This window comes from Apostichopus japonicus, chromosome 21 (assembly GCF_037975245.1).
Source record: "Apostichopus japonicus isolate 1M-3 chromosome 21, ASM3797524v1, whole genome shotgun sequence".
Lineage (NCBI taxonomy): Eukaryota > Metazoa > Echinodermata > Holothuroidea > Aspidochirotida > Stichopodidae > Apostichopus > Apostichopus japonicus.
Genome location: NC_092581.1, coordinates 1,954,848 through 1,973,211, shown reverse-complemented (window position 1 = coordinate 1,973,211; position 18,364 = coordinate 1,954,848). Strand labels below are relative to the sequence as shown.

Below are 18,364 nucleotides of genomic sequence, written 5' to 3'. Positions count from 1 at the left end.
TCCTCCTCCTCCTCCTCCTCCTCTTCCTCCTCCTCCTCCTCCTCCTCCTCCTCTTCCTCCGCCCCTTCCCGCCCTCCCCAACGTCTTTCATGCACCATTCCCGATTTCCGAATGAAGATTACCCTTTTTACCTATTATATATATATATATATATATATATATATATATATATATATATATATATTTATATATAAACATACATATATACATATATATATATATTTATATTTATATATAAACATACATATATATATATATATTTATATTTATATATAAACATATATATATATATATATATATGTCCCCATTTTTAATATGTAACTATGTCGCATTATTTGTAAATATTGTTATCATCTTATGTTACGAAGACACAAATATATTAAATAAAATGAAATGAATTAGGTACTCCTGACTGTATAACAGGCGCACATGGATCAAACGAGTTGATAAGGACATGAAATTAAGGGTGAAAGAAGGATAGTCTAGTCTATTGACAGAATGAAAGAGAACAAATTCTAAGAATTCTGATGAAAGTTGTATGCAATTCCTAATCAATTGTTTTGCCTGTTTGCTTCAAGTTCACCTCTACTGCATAAGGTGTCAACGTCAAATGTTGTTATCTCAAACAGGGTATACCATTTAGGATTTGAATGCAAAATTCACTAGGGTGCTTAGATTATGTTCTCTTTCATTAGTCCCCCCAAAAATATTATCTGGACTGTCCATATTAATGTAATCACGTGACACTGCAAGTATTTACTAACGGTCATTTTTAATGTGCTTTTTATATCAACAATTTTTTGTGTGGATAGAATCCTACAAGAATCTGCTCGTTGGTTGATCGCTAAAGGAAGGTTTGAAGAAGCTGACGTCGTCATTCGAAGTATAGCAAAGGCCAATAATACTACCGAAAAACTACCACAGAATTATTTACAAAAACTCCAAAACACTTGTGTGGTACGTGCATACCGATACAGCCTCTTTATTATTGTGTGTGTGTGTGTGTTGGTGCGTGCGTGTGTTGGTGCGTGCGTGTGTTCTTCTTATTTCATGTACTGCGTATAGTAACCGCCCATTCTGCTAGAAAAAAAAGAAAATTAGCTACACTGATTTGTGGTTTGACTTAAATTATAACAGGAGAAAATATGTTTTTTCCCTAATTTTGAAGCACTTCAAATGGGAGGGGGGGGGGGCGCAATATCGTTTCCTCGTGTGGCGTAGTTTTTACCCAGAGTGTAACAAATAATAAACGAAACTTTAAAGAGTTAATTAATAACACTGGTTAGAAATGAGTCAAATATTACCAAAGCAAAAGAAGAGAGAACAAAAAAAGGAAGCAGTAACAGATATTTAAAATTCTCTAAACCGAAAGGGACCAACACATCATAACTTTATGAACGTCATGGCAAGATATAAATCAATAAATCATGTGGATAATTACTTTACCGCTCGAAACCTTTTCATATGTGTTTGTTTATTATCAGGAAGACATGTCGAATGAGAAAGTGAGTCCGTTGTCTTTATTCCTCACACCAAATTTAAGATGCAAGACAATCAACATCATGTTTAATTGGTGAGTATTGCAATCTGGAGAACGTTGTACCGTGATGGTCTGCAGCCTACAGAAATATGTGTAGGTCAAAGGTCACCATAGGTCAAAGTCGGAAAATCTTGCAAGCACGATAGCTTTTAACGGCCAGATTGATTAAACTTCGTAGTAGGTAGGTATAGCTCCCCCTCAGTCATAAGTGCAGTGCAGGGCCTCAACCCCCACCCCACCCCAACCCCCCACCTCACATGGAAGTCGGTTTCAATGACACCAGGGTAAGCACACCGTCTCCTTTATAAAAATCGATGATTCGCCTCTGGCCATTCCATAAAGCTTCAGGCCGCCTTCCTCAATCAGTCCGGGGAACTTTTAAACATCCCTCTCCACCCCTCTAGCACCCTTCCCGATAGTGTACGCCACTGTTTAGGGGACATACACACGAAGTTATCTTACAAAACAAACAAACATATGTTCTATATTATTGTTTCTTCAACAGGAGTGTTAATAGCCTGGTTTACTACGGACTTTCGTTAAGCACCAATGAACTCGGTGTTGACGTCTACATTGCGTTCTTTCTCTCGGCAGCTGTCGAAATACCAGCTTACTTCGTGACAACATTAGCTTTGTATACCTCCCTCGGTAGGAGGCTAACCACATCAAGTTTAGAGATAATCGGGGGCACTGCTTGTATTGTTGCAGCATTTCTACGTGAGTGATATGAAACCATTCATACGTATTCATATTTTGGGCAACTTTATCTCTCCCCCCCTCATCCCTCCCATTCCCTTGCACATATCCATTACGTCAAGACGGCACCATCACGTTGACATCGAGGTCAACGGAGAACGATGGTGTTAAGTTGATAAAATATTTTTTGCTTGTAACTTTCATTTCCATTTCTTTTACCTTTCTTGCCTTTCTACAGCTAAGGGCGGTCAACGATTAGCTGTTGCTATGTTGGGAAAGTTTTGTATTGCGGCATCCTTTGCTTTAATCTTCGTATATTCAGCTGAAATATTCCCTACTCCTTTAAGGTCAGTATCGGTATAACCTGCAGTAGGTCAGTTTAATACTTTATACCACTATATACTGTCCCAAGTTCATATTGATACTTGTTCCGAAACTGTATCTAATAGAAACATCATATTCAAACTGCTCATACTGACTCTACACTCGTGAAATTGTCACCAGGAGCTGCGTTTATATGCCACCCTCCACACCCTGGTTGTTGCAGCCAGGTTTCTTGGTGAATGATATGTTACAAAAAATCCTGTTAGAAATCACCAGCAAATCTTGGTTAAATTTCCTGTTGAGATTTTAGCACTATCCTGGTTAATATCAATGGGTATTGACCTCATACCTGGTTAAATTAACCAACATTTCCTGGTTGGTGCCAATATTAGCATATAATAGTTTTGTTGCGTGACATGAAATTACAGTTATCTATATTTTACAATCTGCAGGGTGTGCATCATCTGCCTGGAAATGTTTAACTTTATTGTCTCAAGGGGGGGGGGGGTAAAGCGGGTCACATAGTCCACAAATAAAACCTTATTTTACGCCCTATAGAGGTACAAAGGTGTCTCGTAAATTGTGCGTGCAAATGTATTCAGTTGAAGCCCCAACAGCTGCCATCATTATGTTTCACATTGGCAACTTTTATTTATTTACTAATATTTGTTTTGGCATTCGCATTCCATGTAAGCCAAATTTGAAACCCTTCCACATCTTAGGTATAAAGTCAATAAAGTGAAAACTGTGTCCCTATTTATCTATAAAGATCAAACCTGTTCGCACCAGTTTACCACCAATTGACAAACTGCAGTCAGGATAATTCCAATGTATTAATCCTCTTTAATTAAATCAGATCATATTAGATTACCTATATATATAGATTACTGTTACAAACCAGTTAAGCGAGTGTTTTTTCTTTCGTGAAACTGATAATGTAAGCATTGAACACAATAAATTTACTCTTAAACAGTTATGTTCAAGCATACCTTGACATGTACGGTTTCCCTGATTGTTACTATGGTAACTTAAACAGTTATGGTGTTTTTCTATATTTTACCATACAGGAGCGCGGGCATAGGGCTTGGATCAGCAGCGGCAAGGATAGGAAGCATCCTTTGTCCACTGCTGTTGTTGCTAGGGGGTCGCTTCCCGGGTTTACCTTATATCATATTCGGAGGTGGCGCTATATTAGCTGGCTTTTTCGTTCTTCTACTGCCAGAAACTCAAAATTCCAGATTACCAGAAACAGTGAAAGACGCAGAATATATATATGGCTGGTAAGAAGCAACTATATTTTACTGGGCTCAGAAAAAATATTATTGTCTGATCAAGTGCAGATGTTAGAACCCGCTCTTATTTGCATACAATTCGATTTGCTTTGCCAAATGTTAGCCTAGCTGCCAAATGGTTAACCTTGGTAACTAGCGGTTAACTTGTGTCTAAAGGGTTAATATTGTTATTAATTAACGAGAGCGCTACATGAATACACCGTGAAATATTTTCACAATTTAGGAAGGCATGTGGCAGGGTGGGGTAGGATAATCCGACTCTGCTGGTATCATTCTGACGTCAGCATGTGTAATGAGAAGACATCCCATTTTCTTTCAGCCTGAAGTGCAATGGAACTTGCTTTAGTGGTAGCGATGACAACGCCAACGAGGAAGAACATCGCACGAGCGGTATAGAACATCGCATGAGCGGTATCACAGCTGATGAGCATTAGCTTCAGTAATATTTTAGACATAACTTAGGGTGAGAATGCGTCTCGTTATTGTTTTGCTTTCTTTTTTCTCATTTATTTCTTGAACGTTAGAAAGATATTTATGCTTGATATCCCAGTGTCACAACGTGCTCCAGGCTCAAATCCCTGATAGTAATGCATGTTAAGCAAATGCATTTATCAATACTAGCATTAAAACCAATAATATCTAAATGGTTGCGCGCTGTGCACCAGTCGCTTAGCCAGAAACTGTAGTTGGGTAAGTTCCCCGGCACAGACATTTTCAGTTAGGGTACAAAAACTTCTCAGGAGGAAGGAGCCTACCCCTCCCCTTAGACCCGTATCCAAAACGGGCGCCAGCAATGTGTGGTTAAGTAGTGACACTCTCTAAAAGTAATTGAAAGTCAAACAATTTTTTTTTTTTAAGAAAATGTCTGAACCTAATTTCAGTAATGCCCTCAGAGTTTCATTAATAGCAAGATAATAAGCTTATTGGCCTACAGTTTTCATGGAAAGCTGAGTCACCATTTTTTAAACAGAGGGGTATCTTCAACGATTTTCAGAGCATTGGGGTAATAACCACTAAGAAACACATTGTTGCCGATACGGACGATTGCTGGAACAGAAGCACATGACTTGTGGACTTGGCAGGAATTCAATCCACGCCTGAGACTTTTACTATAGATTTACGATAATTACCCATACTTAAAGATTTCACTTTCAGAAAACAGGTGAAAGAAAATAGTATGCAATCCAGGGGTTCTAAAACCATGGACTAAGCAGTTACGAGAAGAAGCCAAACACTGGCTAAGTGTATACTTAGGGAGGAAAAGTAATTATTGAAACTGCATTCTACTATACTCGTATTATATGTATGTGTAGCGCCATTGTAAGATATGGAAGTTACAGATACAGGTGACTGCAGAAATGGGTCTTACTTATTAAACTAATTTGTTGATAACACACCCTGCCTGTCTGGCAGAGCCTTGTTTTGAGGTAAGAATATATTTGCTTCTCGACCTTTTGGCTAAGATCATGTGTAGTATTTGTTCCCTTTAGAGGGGAATGGTGATGCACACACAACGATGATCACACAGTCACAGTCTCGATGCAATGGGACTGGGGTTGAGGGCGGATCAGTCGTTCGGTAGTTTAGTAGTTTGGTTTTCGTGCCCAGGTTCTTACCTGGGCGACTTTTTCTTAAAAAGTATATTTTTGTTCTAGGCTGACTGCGCTGTATCATAAGAGGGTAAGAAGCTATAGTGTAGCCCTAAATAAGGCATTAGGCTTGCTCACGTATTTAGAATAGAGAGTATTCTTATAATTCATTATTTCAGGTGTTGTCCATGGCTTGTCCGTTTTGTTTGTCCACTAGACATTCTAGCCATTAAAGGAAGTGTCAATTATACATGAAACTGAACAGTGTCAATGAAGTTGCTATATGCGATATGAACATCTGTATTGTTATATAAACAGGAGGCATATCAGAGTATTCCATTGATTGAATGAAATTATTCGAATTGTTAAAATTTAAGTGAAATGTCGCTCCAAGTTGGTAACGTAAAGTTAAAGATCATTCTGTTAAGCGAAAGCATGGTAACTCGGATCCGTTAATACATTACCAGAGAACCTTGTATTGCCAAGCAGCCTGTTGGGTAGTCGGACCATGGTCGGACAAAGATACAGCCGAGGAGAGCTTTCTTTCACTTGAGTGGCTTTTTCTAGTAGGTGTTCTAGTAACTTGATAGTATAGGAATCAGTGGCGTATATGCAAGGCCAAACATGCCAGGGTATTCATTATGATATTTGTTTCAAACATTATTACATGTATCAATTTACTCGGCAAGTTATGCAAGGACGGTATACTCTTGAAATATATCTTCATCTTCTAAATATCTCTGCCAACCTTCACGTGAGTGAAATTGATATGTGAGCAATGTACACATAGCTGTTGCTGTTGTAAAATGACATGGAAATGATGCAACTTTATTCATTAAAGGTGTTTGATAAATTTTCAGAGGATCATCCCATGGTGAACCTTTAGGCGCGCATACAGAACGCAGAATGAAGGCTATGGTTTAACGTGAAACGTCAGCAGAGGGCTAACAAAGGGATAATGGCAATTCTTTCGTTGTGTACATACCCCAAAACTTACCAAACATGATTTGTTTGTCAACTGAAGCGCTACGTTAATATCGGTGGTCTGCACTCGAAAAAGTGTAATTTATTTCACTCCTTCCCCTCATATCGTACCTGTCTCTACACAAACCATGCACTTTCACATCTAACTAACCTGCAGAGATGACGTAAGGACGTAAGGAAGTGCATGGGAGTCAGCTGTAAAGTCGATCAGTATAGAAGCTCGACTGATCAGAGCTCATTCCTAACAGTCACCAATGTTTGCACGTGGTCAGGTATATGAGAAAGTGCATGATTTGAGTGGAGAAAGTTAAGTATCGTCATTCATAAATACCCAAAGCAATTAATTTAATTTGTTGTTTCAAAGGCTGAAGAAGTGGTACACTTAGATTAACTCTCGACTCATTTTTGAAAATTTGATCTAGTCCAGGTATACTGACAACAGGTGTATCTGGGCAGTATGTGGGAACAGCCTCTGTATGTAAAGATCGAGGCGGCAGCTGTTGTTATCATTAACTCGGAAATCAAGAATTAACAGATAAAATTAAAATTTATCTGAAGAAATATTCCTCATGACTTTCCTAATCCTCCAACATTCGATTATACTAAAATTTGGATGACTCCGTTTCAAAAAAATTATATGATTGTTGCGTGTTTTAGATGACGTTTGCTTTTTACTATTTTCTTTGTTAATCGTTATGCAACTTCCAAATCATGTAAAGGAGTGTATAAAGTGCATGTAACTAACAATTTACGATATTGCTTTATCATAAAGTTCATACACTTTTCCAATGCGTTAAACTTGTTTGCGCGTCCATGGCTTGGTCGACATGGCCCTCTTCCGCAAGGGGGGGGGGGGGTAGAACTTACCACCATATGACGTTATAAATTTGCACGCCGTATGCTTTAAGTTTTACGAAAATCACGTGGTTTTTAACCAACAGAACATGTACAGGGGATATTTGTTAATATCCGAAGAAGAGAACGGTATACGTGTATGGTGTATAGGCTAATGTTAAAACACTGTGGCTGCCACATAGCCTACCATACGTAGTGTGACCATTTCACTTACAGTGTGTTGGGGGCGCAACGCATCTTCTCTTTTCACTTTTACTCCTGTTTTGCGTTTTACTCCTGGACTTCGAATATATTGGAGGCGTCTTGAAATGTAAAAACGGGGGCGCGCTTGCATTTTTATCAAACTCGATGTTTAGTTTCTCGTTGATAAAACAAGCGAGGGCTCACTTTATCATCTAGTTTGCAGAAATAACAAGATCATCTTCAAAACAAGAATGCCAAGAGGCTTAGTGATTCATTGACACGTACGTTTCATAAGAGAGGATGCTTATGATATTTATGAAGTGGATTCACATACCAGATATTAAGTTCATTAAAGCTATTCAGTTTTAGACAAGGGCGTAGGAACGGGGGGGGGGGGGGCTGGGGGCGCCAGCCCCCCCAGTGAAAAATATGGTGGGGCGGAAGTATCATTCCGCCCCCCGGCTTCGCAAGTCAGAAAACCCCTTTTTCATTTCCAAATGAGAAAGAAATCTCATTTGGAGCACCAAATTGCATATAAGGCCAGGTGAAAATGCAAAATTATTTACAAAATGGAGTGGGTGTTGAAGTGTGCTATATTGCACCAAATTGCATCTGAGGCCACCTGGAAATGCAAAAAAAATCCCAAGGGGAGGGGGACACCCCCTCCCTTTAGACCCCTCTCCGAGGCCGGCCATCAGTCTTCAGCCCCCCCCCCCACTCAAAAGTACCTTCCTACGCCACTGTTTTTAAATATATCTTTTGCTTGTTTGTTGTAATAGTGCTATGAAATACAAATTCAATAAATTTGTTTAAAAAGTCCGATTTTTTGAAATATTATTTATTGCTTCTAAGTTCTACGTAAACTCCAGAGATGGATATCTGGAAACAGTTTTTTTCTCTTTCATTAAATCTTCTACCCTACCTGCTTATGAATATTCAATTTCGGACCAATACCTTAAACTATGGGAAAAGATGGACATATTGAATACAGATCAGCCCATTACGTTGTTAATTCGTCTTCCGTAATTAAAATAGGGTTCCAAATATATATATATATATATTTATCTTTTTTATTTTTATATATATATTTATCAGCTACGGACACCATGAATATCCCTATCAAATGGAAATGATAATTTGGACGCCCGAAAGAAAGATCGTCCAGGGGAAGGGGAGGGGTGGCGTCTCCCCACCTCCCCCTCCCCATCTTAAAAAATGTCGTTGGTTTGTGGGAGTTTTTACGCAAAATAATATAAATATCTTTTTCAAACGTTTCGAACAGATAAATCCGTTCTTTTAACTTCAGTATGATGGGTAAGTCTATATAGTAGTCATTACATGGGGGGGGGGTGGGCGGACTGACTGACTTAACCGGTAAAACTGGCTCAGAACCGGTGTGTCGATGTGTCCTGCCCGATAACCTGGATCCCATAGATTCCCACATTTCTTAACTTCGTTGCCCCTCTCTTCATATTTAGCAAGATCTAAGTTACATATAAAGTATAGCATCAACTCCCTGGTTTGACATCGGTGAGTGCTTTCAAAATGTTGAGGGCGCTCCTCGATCTATAAATTGCATCTATAAAATGGTGTAATACCAGGGAGCTGCAGCTAGCAGCTCCCTTGTTATACTATTCAGTACTGTAAAACCACAAAATGAAATTTGTCACACACATTAGAAATATACAAACTTGTGACAAGGTTGGGACTGTGACCCTGTAAACGATTCTTCGGGGGGGGGGGGGAGGGAGCTCGTAAGGACTGTGATTGGGTTGATTAACTTGACGGGGGGTATAAACCAACCAATCACAGCGTCGTACACATGTTCTCTTCGTCTTCGTTCTGAGACGTTTCCTTCACAATAGACCATGTGTATATGGATAACTGTGAATCTTCTGGGATTTCGTTGAGGAATGTGTTAAGATATTTAATTTATCATTATACGTTGTTCATACTTTCGTCAACCTATTGAAGACGTTGAACATTTACGTGTGCGCCTTATGACGTAACGCGACGTAAGTGAAGTAACCGCAGAAGAAAAAGAAAAGACTAGAAAAAAAGGTAAGTTGAGAATTAAAATACGTCATTGCATTTTTTTTGGGGGGGGGGGGGAGGTCTCACTTAAAAGAACTTTGAACTAAATTTAACAATAGTCTGTCGGTTCTTTTCGTTCATTAATTTCAAATTAAAACAAAACGTGTTTATTCGCAACTGGTTAATGGCGATAATTGCTTCTTACATGCTACAGTTGATATATGTAAGTGGGATAAGGCTATAGGGTTGAGTGGAGTGCGCAGAGGAAGGGGAGGGAGGCCATAACCCCCCTCACCCAGCTCCATCGTCAGTTGGGGAACAATTTTCTATTGGGGGCGGGGGGGGGGGATATTTCAAATTCAGCCGGAGAAGAAAATAGAACAGTCTTTGCGTTATGTCAGAATACACAAATGGAAGTATATGTGGTGGAAACATTGGGTCAATTGAGGCATTTTTAGATCACGTTAGGCCGCCTGAGTGAAGAGGTTTGTTTGCAAGTGACGAAAAATTCGGGCTCTCATAGCGAAAAATCTTCATGGTCATGATACAGAAATTTGATTTTGCCATGAAAGGCCAACTTGTCAGTTATTCCGTGATGGGTTCGAAGGTTTTGGTAGTGAGAACTTCTACAAGGGCTTAACAGCCCACGTTACTCAGACGATTTAGTGTGTAATTCAATGGGACATATATATATATATATATATATATATATATATATATATATATATTGAGTATGCTGTTGACATCATATATATAGCAGTATTACCCTACTTCCATGATCCTGGCATGAAGCATCATAGTTTTACTGGCTGCAACCTTGAGCCATGAACCTCTTTTCTTCTCAAGTGATGACATTTGGATCAGGATGCTGTCGGGATCATATGGGGCAATGTCGAGACGCATATACATGAAGGCTAAAGGCAGTCTATGCCTGATATTGTCGATCAGGAATACTAATGCCTTTTGAGCTTTTGCTGGTGAAATTCTCAACATATGAGTTGCCACGGGAGGTTTTAGATGAATAAGAACACTTACAAAAGTTAGCAGAATATGATAAAGCAATTAATGATGATCTTACTTTAAGAAGAAAGTTTTTTTTGTTTTTTTTAATCGAGTGGAAAACATAACGGATTTTATTTTAATAAGCTATTCAGAGAGAGCTTGGTTACTTGAAACCTCAAACTTGTAGCTTTATAATGTTTTGAGCACAGTTTTCAACGGTAGAGGTCAAATGAGTGAGGACCAGAGCCATAGATTAGTGAAATCATCAATAAATTTACATCCAACAGAGTAAAAGCAGCAGACCAATGAATGGACCCCTGGAGAACACCTTAAATAACTCAATGTGAACTTGAAAAGTTGTTATCAATTACAATATATTGAGAACGACGTTATGCAAGTAACTTCCAAGCCACCCACCAGCAAGGTGAACCCTTGCCCATTGTCTTGAGTTTATAGAGTAATATTTGATGATAAACAAAGCGTCAAAAAGCTTTCGATAAAGTTGGAAGGAAAGGGCAGTTCTTACCCAAAAGTATCAAAGAGATTTATGGGCGAGATACTGGGTCGCAGATTTCCCAAGTATGATCCAAAAATTGACCTTTATAGATAAAGTCAGTTTTGACAAAGAAGTTGACCGTATCTGGGAAAAAGAAGTATGTATTTTCTCAAAAAACAAGGAAGAAAGGTTTTTGTTTGGTCCGTAATGGGTAACTGGGGCACCACTGACAGTATATGTCAGCCAACGCGACTATAGCATTGCTTGATACTAGGCCTACAGGAAACTGACCACCTTTCCTAACTGAAAAAATGTCAACAAAGGTTCCACTATACTTTGCAAATTACAACTCTTCATTTAAACGAAATCTCTTATACCCAGAGTCGCACAAAGATGAAATGTTTTTGACGTTTTAATTATTTAATCTTTTTTGAGGGGGGGGGGGGGCTACGGGGGTATTTCCTGCCTCGAAATTTCGACTATTATGTCGAAAGCTCGACGTTATGTGTGGAAGTTTGGAGAGGTTTAATATCCATGTTTAAACATACACACGAGAGAAAGAGAACATGAGACGAACAAATAAGACGAACATTCGACGGATTATGAAGTAATTTGGAGAATTAACTTCATCAGTTGATTGTTTGACACTCGTTTTACCAAGGAACACTTCTGAATGACTAATCCCTTGTGTATTCCTATAAATGAAAGTGTGAGGGGCGGAAAACATCAACCACAAACAAAGAGGAATGAAATAAACTTAGTTTTAATCAAATTATACGGTAAAGAAAATTTCAATTTTCCCATGCCAAGGAGGGAGGGAATGTTACACAACCCCATGGACCTTCTATATATCGTATACTATACTTACACAAGGTTCAACTTACTTTTTTTTGGAATGCCCCCTTTCCCCACCCCACTGGTAAATTCTTTAAAATGGTCCGGGAGAGGCTGTAATACCAAAGGGGTTAACAGTTGACGGTGGTCACGTGTGAACGTTTATAGAACTGATTTTTTATTATCTTCCATTTCACTCCACTCAACCCCGACCCCTCCCCTCGGAGAGAAAAGAAGACATTTCTTATTGGAATCTTACAGGTGATTTTAAATAAATCTAGTATGAAAAACTCTCTGGACGAAATATTGAAATTCTAAAGGGAAATCATTAATTACTTTGGTCGTCAATAAAACCTGGTATTTTGGTCCCAAAAAAATGAGAGTTTAGAGGGGTGTTTTCGTTTGGTCAATTTTGCAATCAATTAATAGTTTTTTTTTTACAAAAAATAAAAAATTAACTGGTAAAATTGCTTGTTTTCATTGATTTATTAATATATAATCGTACATTCGTTCATTTATTTATGGAATCATTTATTTATTTATGGATTCATTCATTGATTCGTTCGCTTGTTTATTTGTCTGTTTCGTTATTTGTTTTTATTTATTCATTAATTTTGTTGATAGTTCAATACGACATACAATCATTATGAAGTTCGACGACATCCTGACATCAATCGGGGAGTTTGGCCCCTATCAGCGTCGTATATTCTTTCTGATCTCTTTTGTGGCCGTTTGCAGCGCCTTGCAGCAACTGTCGTTAGTATTCCACGACGGAAGTGACGAAGATCATTGGTGTGCTGTCGATACCTTCTCATTGGACGTGGAACGGTGTTACACCGATTACCGGGACACCGACCCCGAGGAATACCGTAAATGTATCCACGAATATCGAAATATTACCATCCCGATTGAAGGAAAGTCATATTCTCAATGTAACAAATACGAAATCATCTATGACGTAGTTATCGACGGGGACATGGAAGTTATTAATTACACCATGGACAATAGCCCAAACAATACGAAACCATGTGACCAGGGCTGGGTACACGATCAAAGTAATTTAGTCCGTACTATAAACTCAGATGTAAGTATATAAGTAAACTTCTGTAGCCTTACACTATCCCTTCCCACTACCCCTTCTCGCCCACTCCCCGCTCCCCCCCCCCCTCTCCAAGAGAGCTGCGTGTGTGTGTCCTTTATTACTCTCATACCTCATTCTGTTTTTAACGCCCTCGATTCTTGTTCTCGTAAAAATGACGGTAAAATGTTGTGTCTAGTAATTAACCTATGATATTCGTCCGCTATTCGCGCGCATTTCATACTTTGCCTGTATGGAACGCCGTTCGTTTTACGAAGACAAGAATTTCAGAATTACGAACTTATTTTAACGAGTTACGAATATAGATCTATATGTTATAATTTTAATATATCAGCATGTATACAATTGATATTGATATTATATGTAATATGCTGATCCTTTTTATTCCTGACCTAATTAGGGGAGGGGAAGAGCACACCAGATGCAGTGGTCTAATTCTTTCACCGATTGAATGTTAAACATCAGCCGACTGACGATAAGAATTCGCTTTATCATTAAGTATCAGTTTATCCGGTTTCTTTTTGTTTTCATATAATGTATTCTTATTCCAAAAACAAATGCAGGTTGTCTTCTTTCATTCTACAGTTTGATCTTTGGTGTTCCAGGAGATCTCTGGTAAGAATCAGTCAATCCGTCTTTTTCGCCGGAGTTATGTTTGGTTCTCTTTCCTTCGGATATATCGCTGACTGGTAAACATTCATAGTTTTCACCATTGCCCCATATCGTTTATTTATAGGGGGTGGGGATGGGGGTGTTGCTGTCCATATGGACATGTTTTGTTTCTCTTATTTCTCAAAGGCATTCACCCAAAACGATTAGACTCATCATTATGTTTGAAACTCAGTTATGTTATATGTTGCAAGAAAAACATGAATTGATGATGAAATGAAATATTTATCACCAAAGTCAAGTTGGTAAGTTGTTAAGTAAAATTGCCTTCAACTCCGCAATTTTCCCCGGTTGTGTTTACCTATATATCGTTGTTGATTTTCCTTCACCGAAATCGACTATAGGATCTTTTCCTTTCCTCTCTTTGTTGAAGGTTTGGAAGATACAAGACATTTTTCATCGCTGTTGCTATGGTTGGCTTATCTGGAATCGCCAATGTCTTTGTTCCTAACTACTGGACCTACCTTATCTGCCGTTTTCTTGTCGCTTCTGGTAACATGGGCATATTTGAGCTAGCCTTTGTGATATGTAAGTTCACCATATGTTCTCTCCTTGTCAGGGGCGGGTTGAGGATTTGTATTTCAACAAACAGGTGGGGGGGGGGGGGTTGCGCTGGGGTCCATGAAGACAACTCAACTTTGAGGAGGTATTAGGGTCTCCTCAAGAAGAAAACAATTATACGTGAAATGGTGAATTGAGTGGCAGGTTTTTACGCTATGAATTAGGTCTACACGCAAGGTTTTGCTCAAAACTACGTTTTTGTGTTGGGGTTGGAAAAGGGGATGGGTGTACATCTATGAATATGAAGAAACTGTGCAAAATCAGTGTTTCCAAAATCAGTGTTTCCAATGATGATGATGATGATGATGATGATGATGATGATGATGATGATGATGATGATGATGATGATGATGATGATGATGATGATGATGATGATGATGATGATGATGATGATGATGATGATGATGATGATGATGATGATGATGATGATGATGATGATGATGATGATGATGATGATGATGATGATGATGACGACGATGACGACGACGATGACGATGACGACGACGACGATGACGATGACGATGACGGTAGTGTACACGTGCTCTTTGCTCTTTTTTTCAGCGACGGAGCTAGCAGGTCCATCATACCGTGCAGTTGTGGGTGTGGGCATTGAGTTTTACTTTGCATCAGGTTACATGCTCCTAGCTGGCATAAGCTATCTGGTTCGTGATTGGCGGATTCTTCAAACACTCTCTACAGCACCAGTCTTCTTGTTCTTCTTCCTTATTCCGTAGGTACTTATTCTGGTACTCCCTGCATAGGTACTCCATAGGTACTCCATAGGTACTCCATAGGTACTCCATAGGTACTCCGTATAGCTACTAGTATGCTGAGCATAAATGATAAATTAGGCTCTATTGCGTGTACCAACTGCCCGCCTTACGCCGCTTGCATGAAATTGCATTAAACAGTTTCGCAATGGGTCAGTGAAGGAAGGACGTGTCAGTGAACGAGGGCGTGGGATGATATCGGGGTGACGGGAAGAATGCAGTAATCTTTGCACTTTAGCTGTAGGCTATAACTTTGGGTTCTTGTCTTTTATATTACTGTGTGACTAACAGTTCGTATGGAAGGGAAGGGAGGGAGGGGGGGTGGAGAGCGACTGTTGGTTTCCATTCCTCAACACATTTCCTGGTTCGTCTATGACATAGACTCCGTGTTGCGTCGTACTTGGTTACATCAATGTAAATCAAGTTAGCCTATACCAAAGTCGCACTAGGGACGAATAACGTAGAAAATACACCTTAAACTGTCAAACAAGTAAAGAATTACGTTATGTTTTTACCAGTCCATTGGTTGTAGTTACATAGGCATCACTTTACCGCCCCCCTCCCACACTCCAACCCCTAGGCTTTTCAACTACCAAAGAGAATTTTTTTTCTATAGGTAAAAAGAAACTGCTATTTGACATAGGAAAAGACAGAGAAGATATTACTGAATACATTTGATCACGTGATTGCTTTGGCGTTAACCATCTTGATTTGGATACTATTTTCTGAACAGAATACTCGAAGAACCAGCGAGGTGGCTTGTGGCCAAAGGAAGGTTTGAAGAAGCTGATGTCATCATTCGGAACATGGCAAGAGTCAACAACACTACCGACAAACTACCCCCGAATTATCTAGAAAAACTCAAAGCCACTAGTTTGGTATGTTTATATATATATATACACATATACATTTTCTTCTTTCAGTTCAGCTTGGTATGTTTGGTCATAAATCTTAAAAATTGTAAACATATATACCTGTCTTCACGTGTAGGCGGACACATATAATCTGAAGAGTTTGAGAAAGGTCGTGCAAGATAGCTACCTTCGCACAAGAATCCACATATTATTCTCTATGCTAAATGTATATCTGGCCTAGTCACGTGACATCATAACAATGTATGCATACGATCATGGCCAAGGGGGGGGGGGGTGGGGGCGGGTCCATGATTTTTAAAAAGGAGAAGGTACGGTCCTGGGGTCATTGAAGCCGTAGAGAAACAAAAAGGGGGGGAATTTCAGACCTGAAATGTTACATTCGGAGACATATATTAGCTAACGTTGTGCTAAGGTCTATATATATTCTCTAGTTTGATGGTGGTGTAACCACCCCCCCTCCCCCTCCTCCGTTGGGACCAGCGCTTGATGACAATGGAGTGTCTTGTTCAGTAATAAATTTTCATTTGAAAAGTACAGATTTTAATTTTTGGTCCCTTAGGAGGATAAATCGAATGAGAAGGTGGTTCCGTTGTCTTTATTCCTGACACCAAATTTACGATGCAAAACGATTAACATCATGTTTAACTGGTGAGTATCCAATATTAATATGTACTGCTAAGTAAGGCACCGTATATATATATATATATATATATATATATATATATATATACATACATATATATATATATATGTATGTATGTATGTATGTATGTATATATATATATATATATATATATACATACATATATATATATATATATATATATATATATATGTATGTATGTATGTATGTATGTATGTATGTATATATATATATATATATATATATATATATATATATATATATATATATATATATATATATATATATATATATTATTAAAACTGAGTCAAGTTAGAGAAATGAATTTCTTGGTTACGGTCAAGTATGTTGGCTACAACCACAGGGGATATCATACAGAGATAAGGAAAGGTTCAACTGTGACTTCCTTCTATGTGCCTCCAAGTCGGTAATTCCACTGAGAGACTAGATGACGTGTGACATTTATTGATGCCACAAATATATGTACTGACCACGATCCTGAATTATGTTACATGGAATCTGTCGTGTGTATGTGGCCAGATGCCTAAAGTTTAAGCGGCTTATTGAATTTCTCTCAGTTCTATATAGTCTTGTGAAGTCTTATAACTTCATAATTCGTTGATAATTAATTTTTTCCTGTTCAAATACCATTTAGACTCGCTGGCATTTAACATTTGGGGGTGAAGGGGGGGGGGGCATAACCAAACGAGAGCAATACTTTGGGGAGGGGCAGAATGCTGGTAATGAAAGGACGGTGTGGAGGTCAAGGAGGGGAGTAGCCCCCTGCGCATTTTTGGTTTTCATCGTTTCCAGAACTTATATATCAGCTTTAAGTCCACAGAATTTTGGAGATAAACGAAAGTAAATCATTCAGTTAGTAGAAGTCAAATAGTCGTGTACCTTTCTGTCTATTTGATTGGCATGGCAAATTTAATATCGGAGGGTACCAAGTCCCTATTGCCCCCACCCCCCACCCCCGCACTTTTCAGGAAAGTCTACTCTGAATTAATTTTATTGATTCCTTTTACCAACCATACAGCCTGTAATTAACATTTTGCTAACGGTAAAATGGATGGACTTTAAAATGGATCAAGCAACAGATTTTAATTAATTAAGTAAGTTCATTGTTCTTCTTGTTGACAGGTGTGTGAATAGCATTGTTTATTACGGACTTTCGTTGAGCACGAGCGGTCTGGGAATTAACGTCTACCTAGCATTCTTCGTGGCTGCAGCTGTGGAAATACCAGCTTACACTCTAGCATCCGTCTGTCTATACACCTCTTTGGGCAGGCGGCTTTCTACAGCTAGCTTCGAGCTGCTGGGAGGCCTGTCTTGTATCATCGCCGTGTTACTACGTGAGTTATCATTCCATTCAAAAATGATTCTGTTTACTGGGGGGTGGGGTGGGGAGGGGGAGTACCTGTTGTGTGTGTGATTCGAGGACGGGGTGAGCTTTATTAAGAAGAAACAAAGTATCGCACGTCACCCAATCCTCCCGTGACATTATCTTCCAAGAAAACCAATTTGTACACAGTTTAATATGTTGAGCAATGTCATCATGCATAATACACAGCCCAATGAATGACGTATCTTGTGGACCGGAAAACCCTAGGGTGTTAGGGTTAACCCCTAGCTAAACTGAACTAAAACGAACATGATCTTTAGTGCCACTGCCCTGTCTCATCCCACCTTACCCTTTCCTAACCCTTGCCCCCAAACCGACGTATTTAATGACGTCATGACACGACGATGACAGTACGGGAGGTGAAGTCACGTGTCACTAACCATTGTTTTTGTCTTCTTTCAGCTCCGGGTCCTCTAAGAGTAATCGTTGCTATGACGGGAAAGTTTTGTATCTCCTCATCTTTCGCTCTAATTTACGTATATTCAGCCGAAGTATTCCCTACCCCCTTAAGGT

The 18,364-nt window shown here is 39.0% G+C and overlaps 1 protein-coding gene across 1 annotated transcript in view; it reads left to right on the top strand.

Moving 5' to 3' along the window:
• Positions 1–18,364, top strand: part of LOC139963150 (uncharacterized) — a 46,829-nt gene that overhangs the window by 25,052 nt on the left and 3,413 nt on the right. Inside the window, exons 17-30 of the mRNA XM_071963696.1 lie at positions 813–957; positions 1,485–1,573; positions 2,046–2,257; positions 2,475–2,583; positions 3,628–3,840; positions 4,172–4,279; positions 12,454–12,913; positions 13,514–13,617; positions 13,971–14,125; positions 14,720–14,888; positions 15,662–15,806; positions 16,363–16,451; positions 17,590–17,801; positions 18,254–18,362. Coding sequence (XP_071819797.1) covers positions 813–957; positions 1,485–1,573; positions 2,046–2,257; positions 2,475–2,583; positions 3,628–3,840; positions 4,172–4,279; positions 12,454–12,913; positions 13,514–13,617; positions 13,971–14,125; positions 14,720–14,888; positions 15,662–15,806; positions 16,363–16,451; positions 17,590–17,801; positions 18,254–18,362 — 2,319 coding nt within the window. The remainder of the gene's footprint in view (positions 1–812; positions 958–1,484; positions 1,574–2,045; positions 2,258–2,474; positions 2,584–3,627; positions 3,841–4,171; positions 4,280–12,453; positions 12,914–13,513; positions 13,618–13,970; positions 14,126–14,719; positions 14,889–15,661; positions 15,807–16,362; positions 16,452–17,589; positions 17,802–18,253; positions 18,363–18,364) is intronic.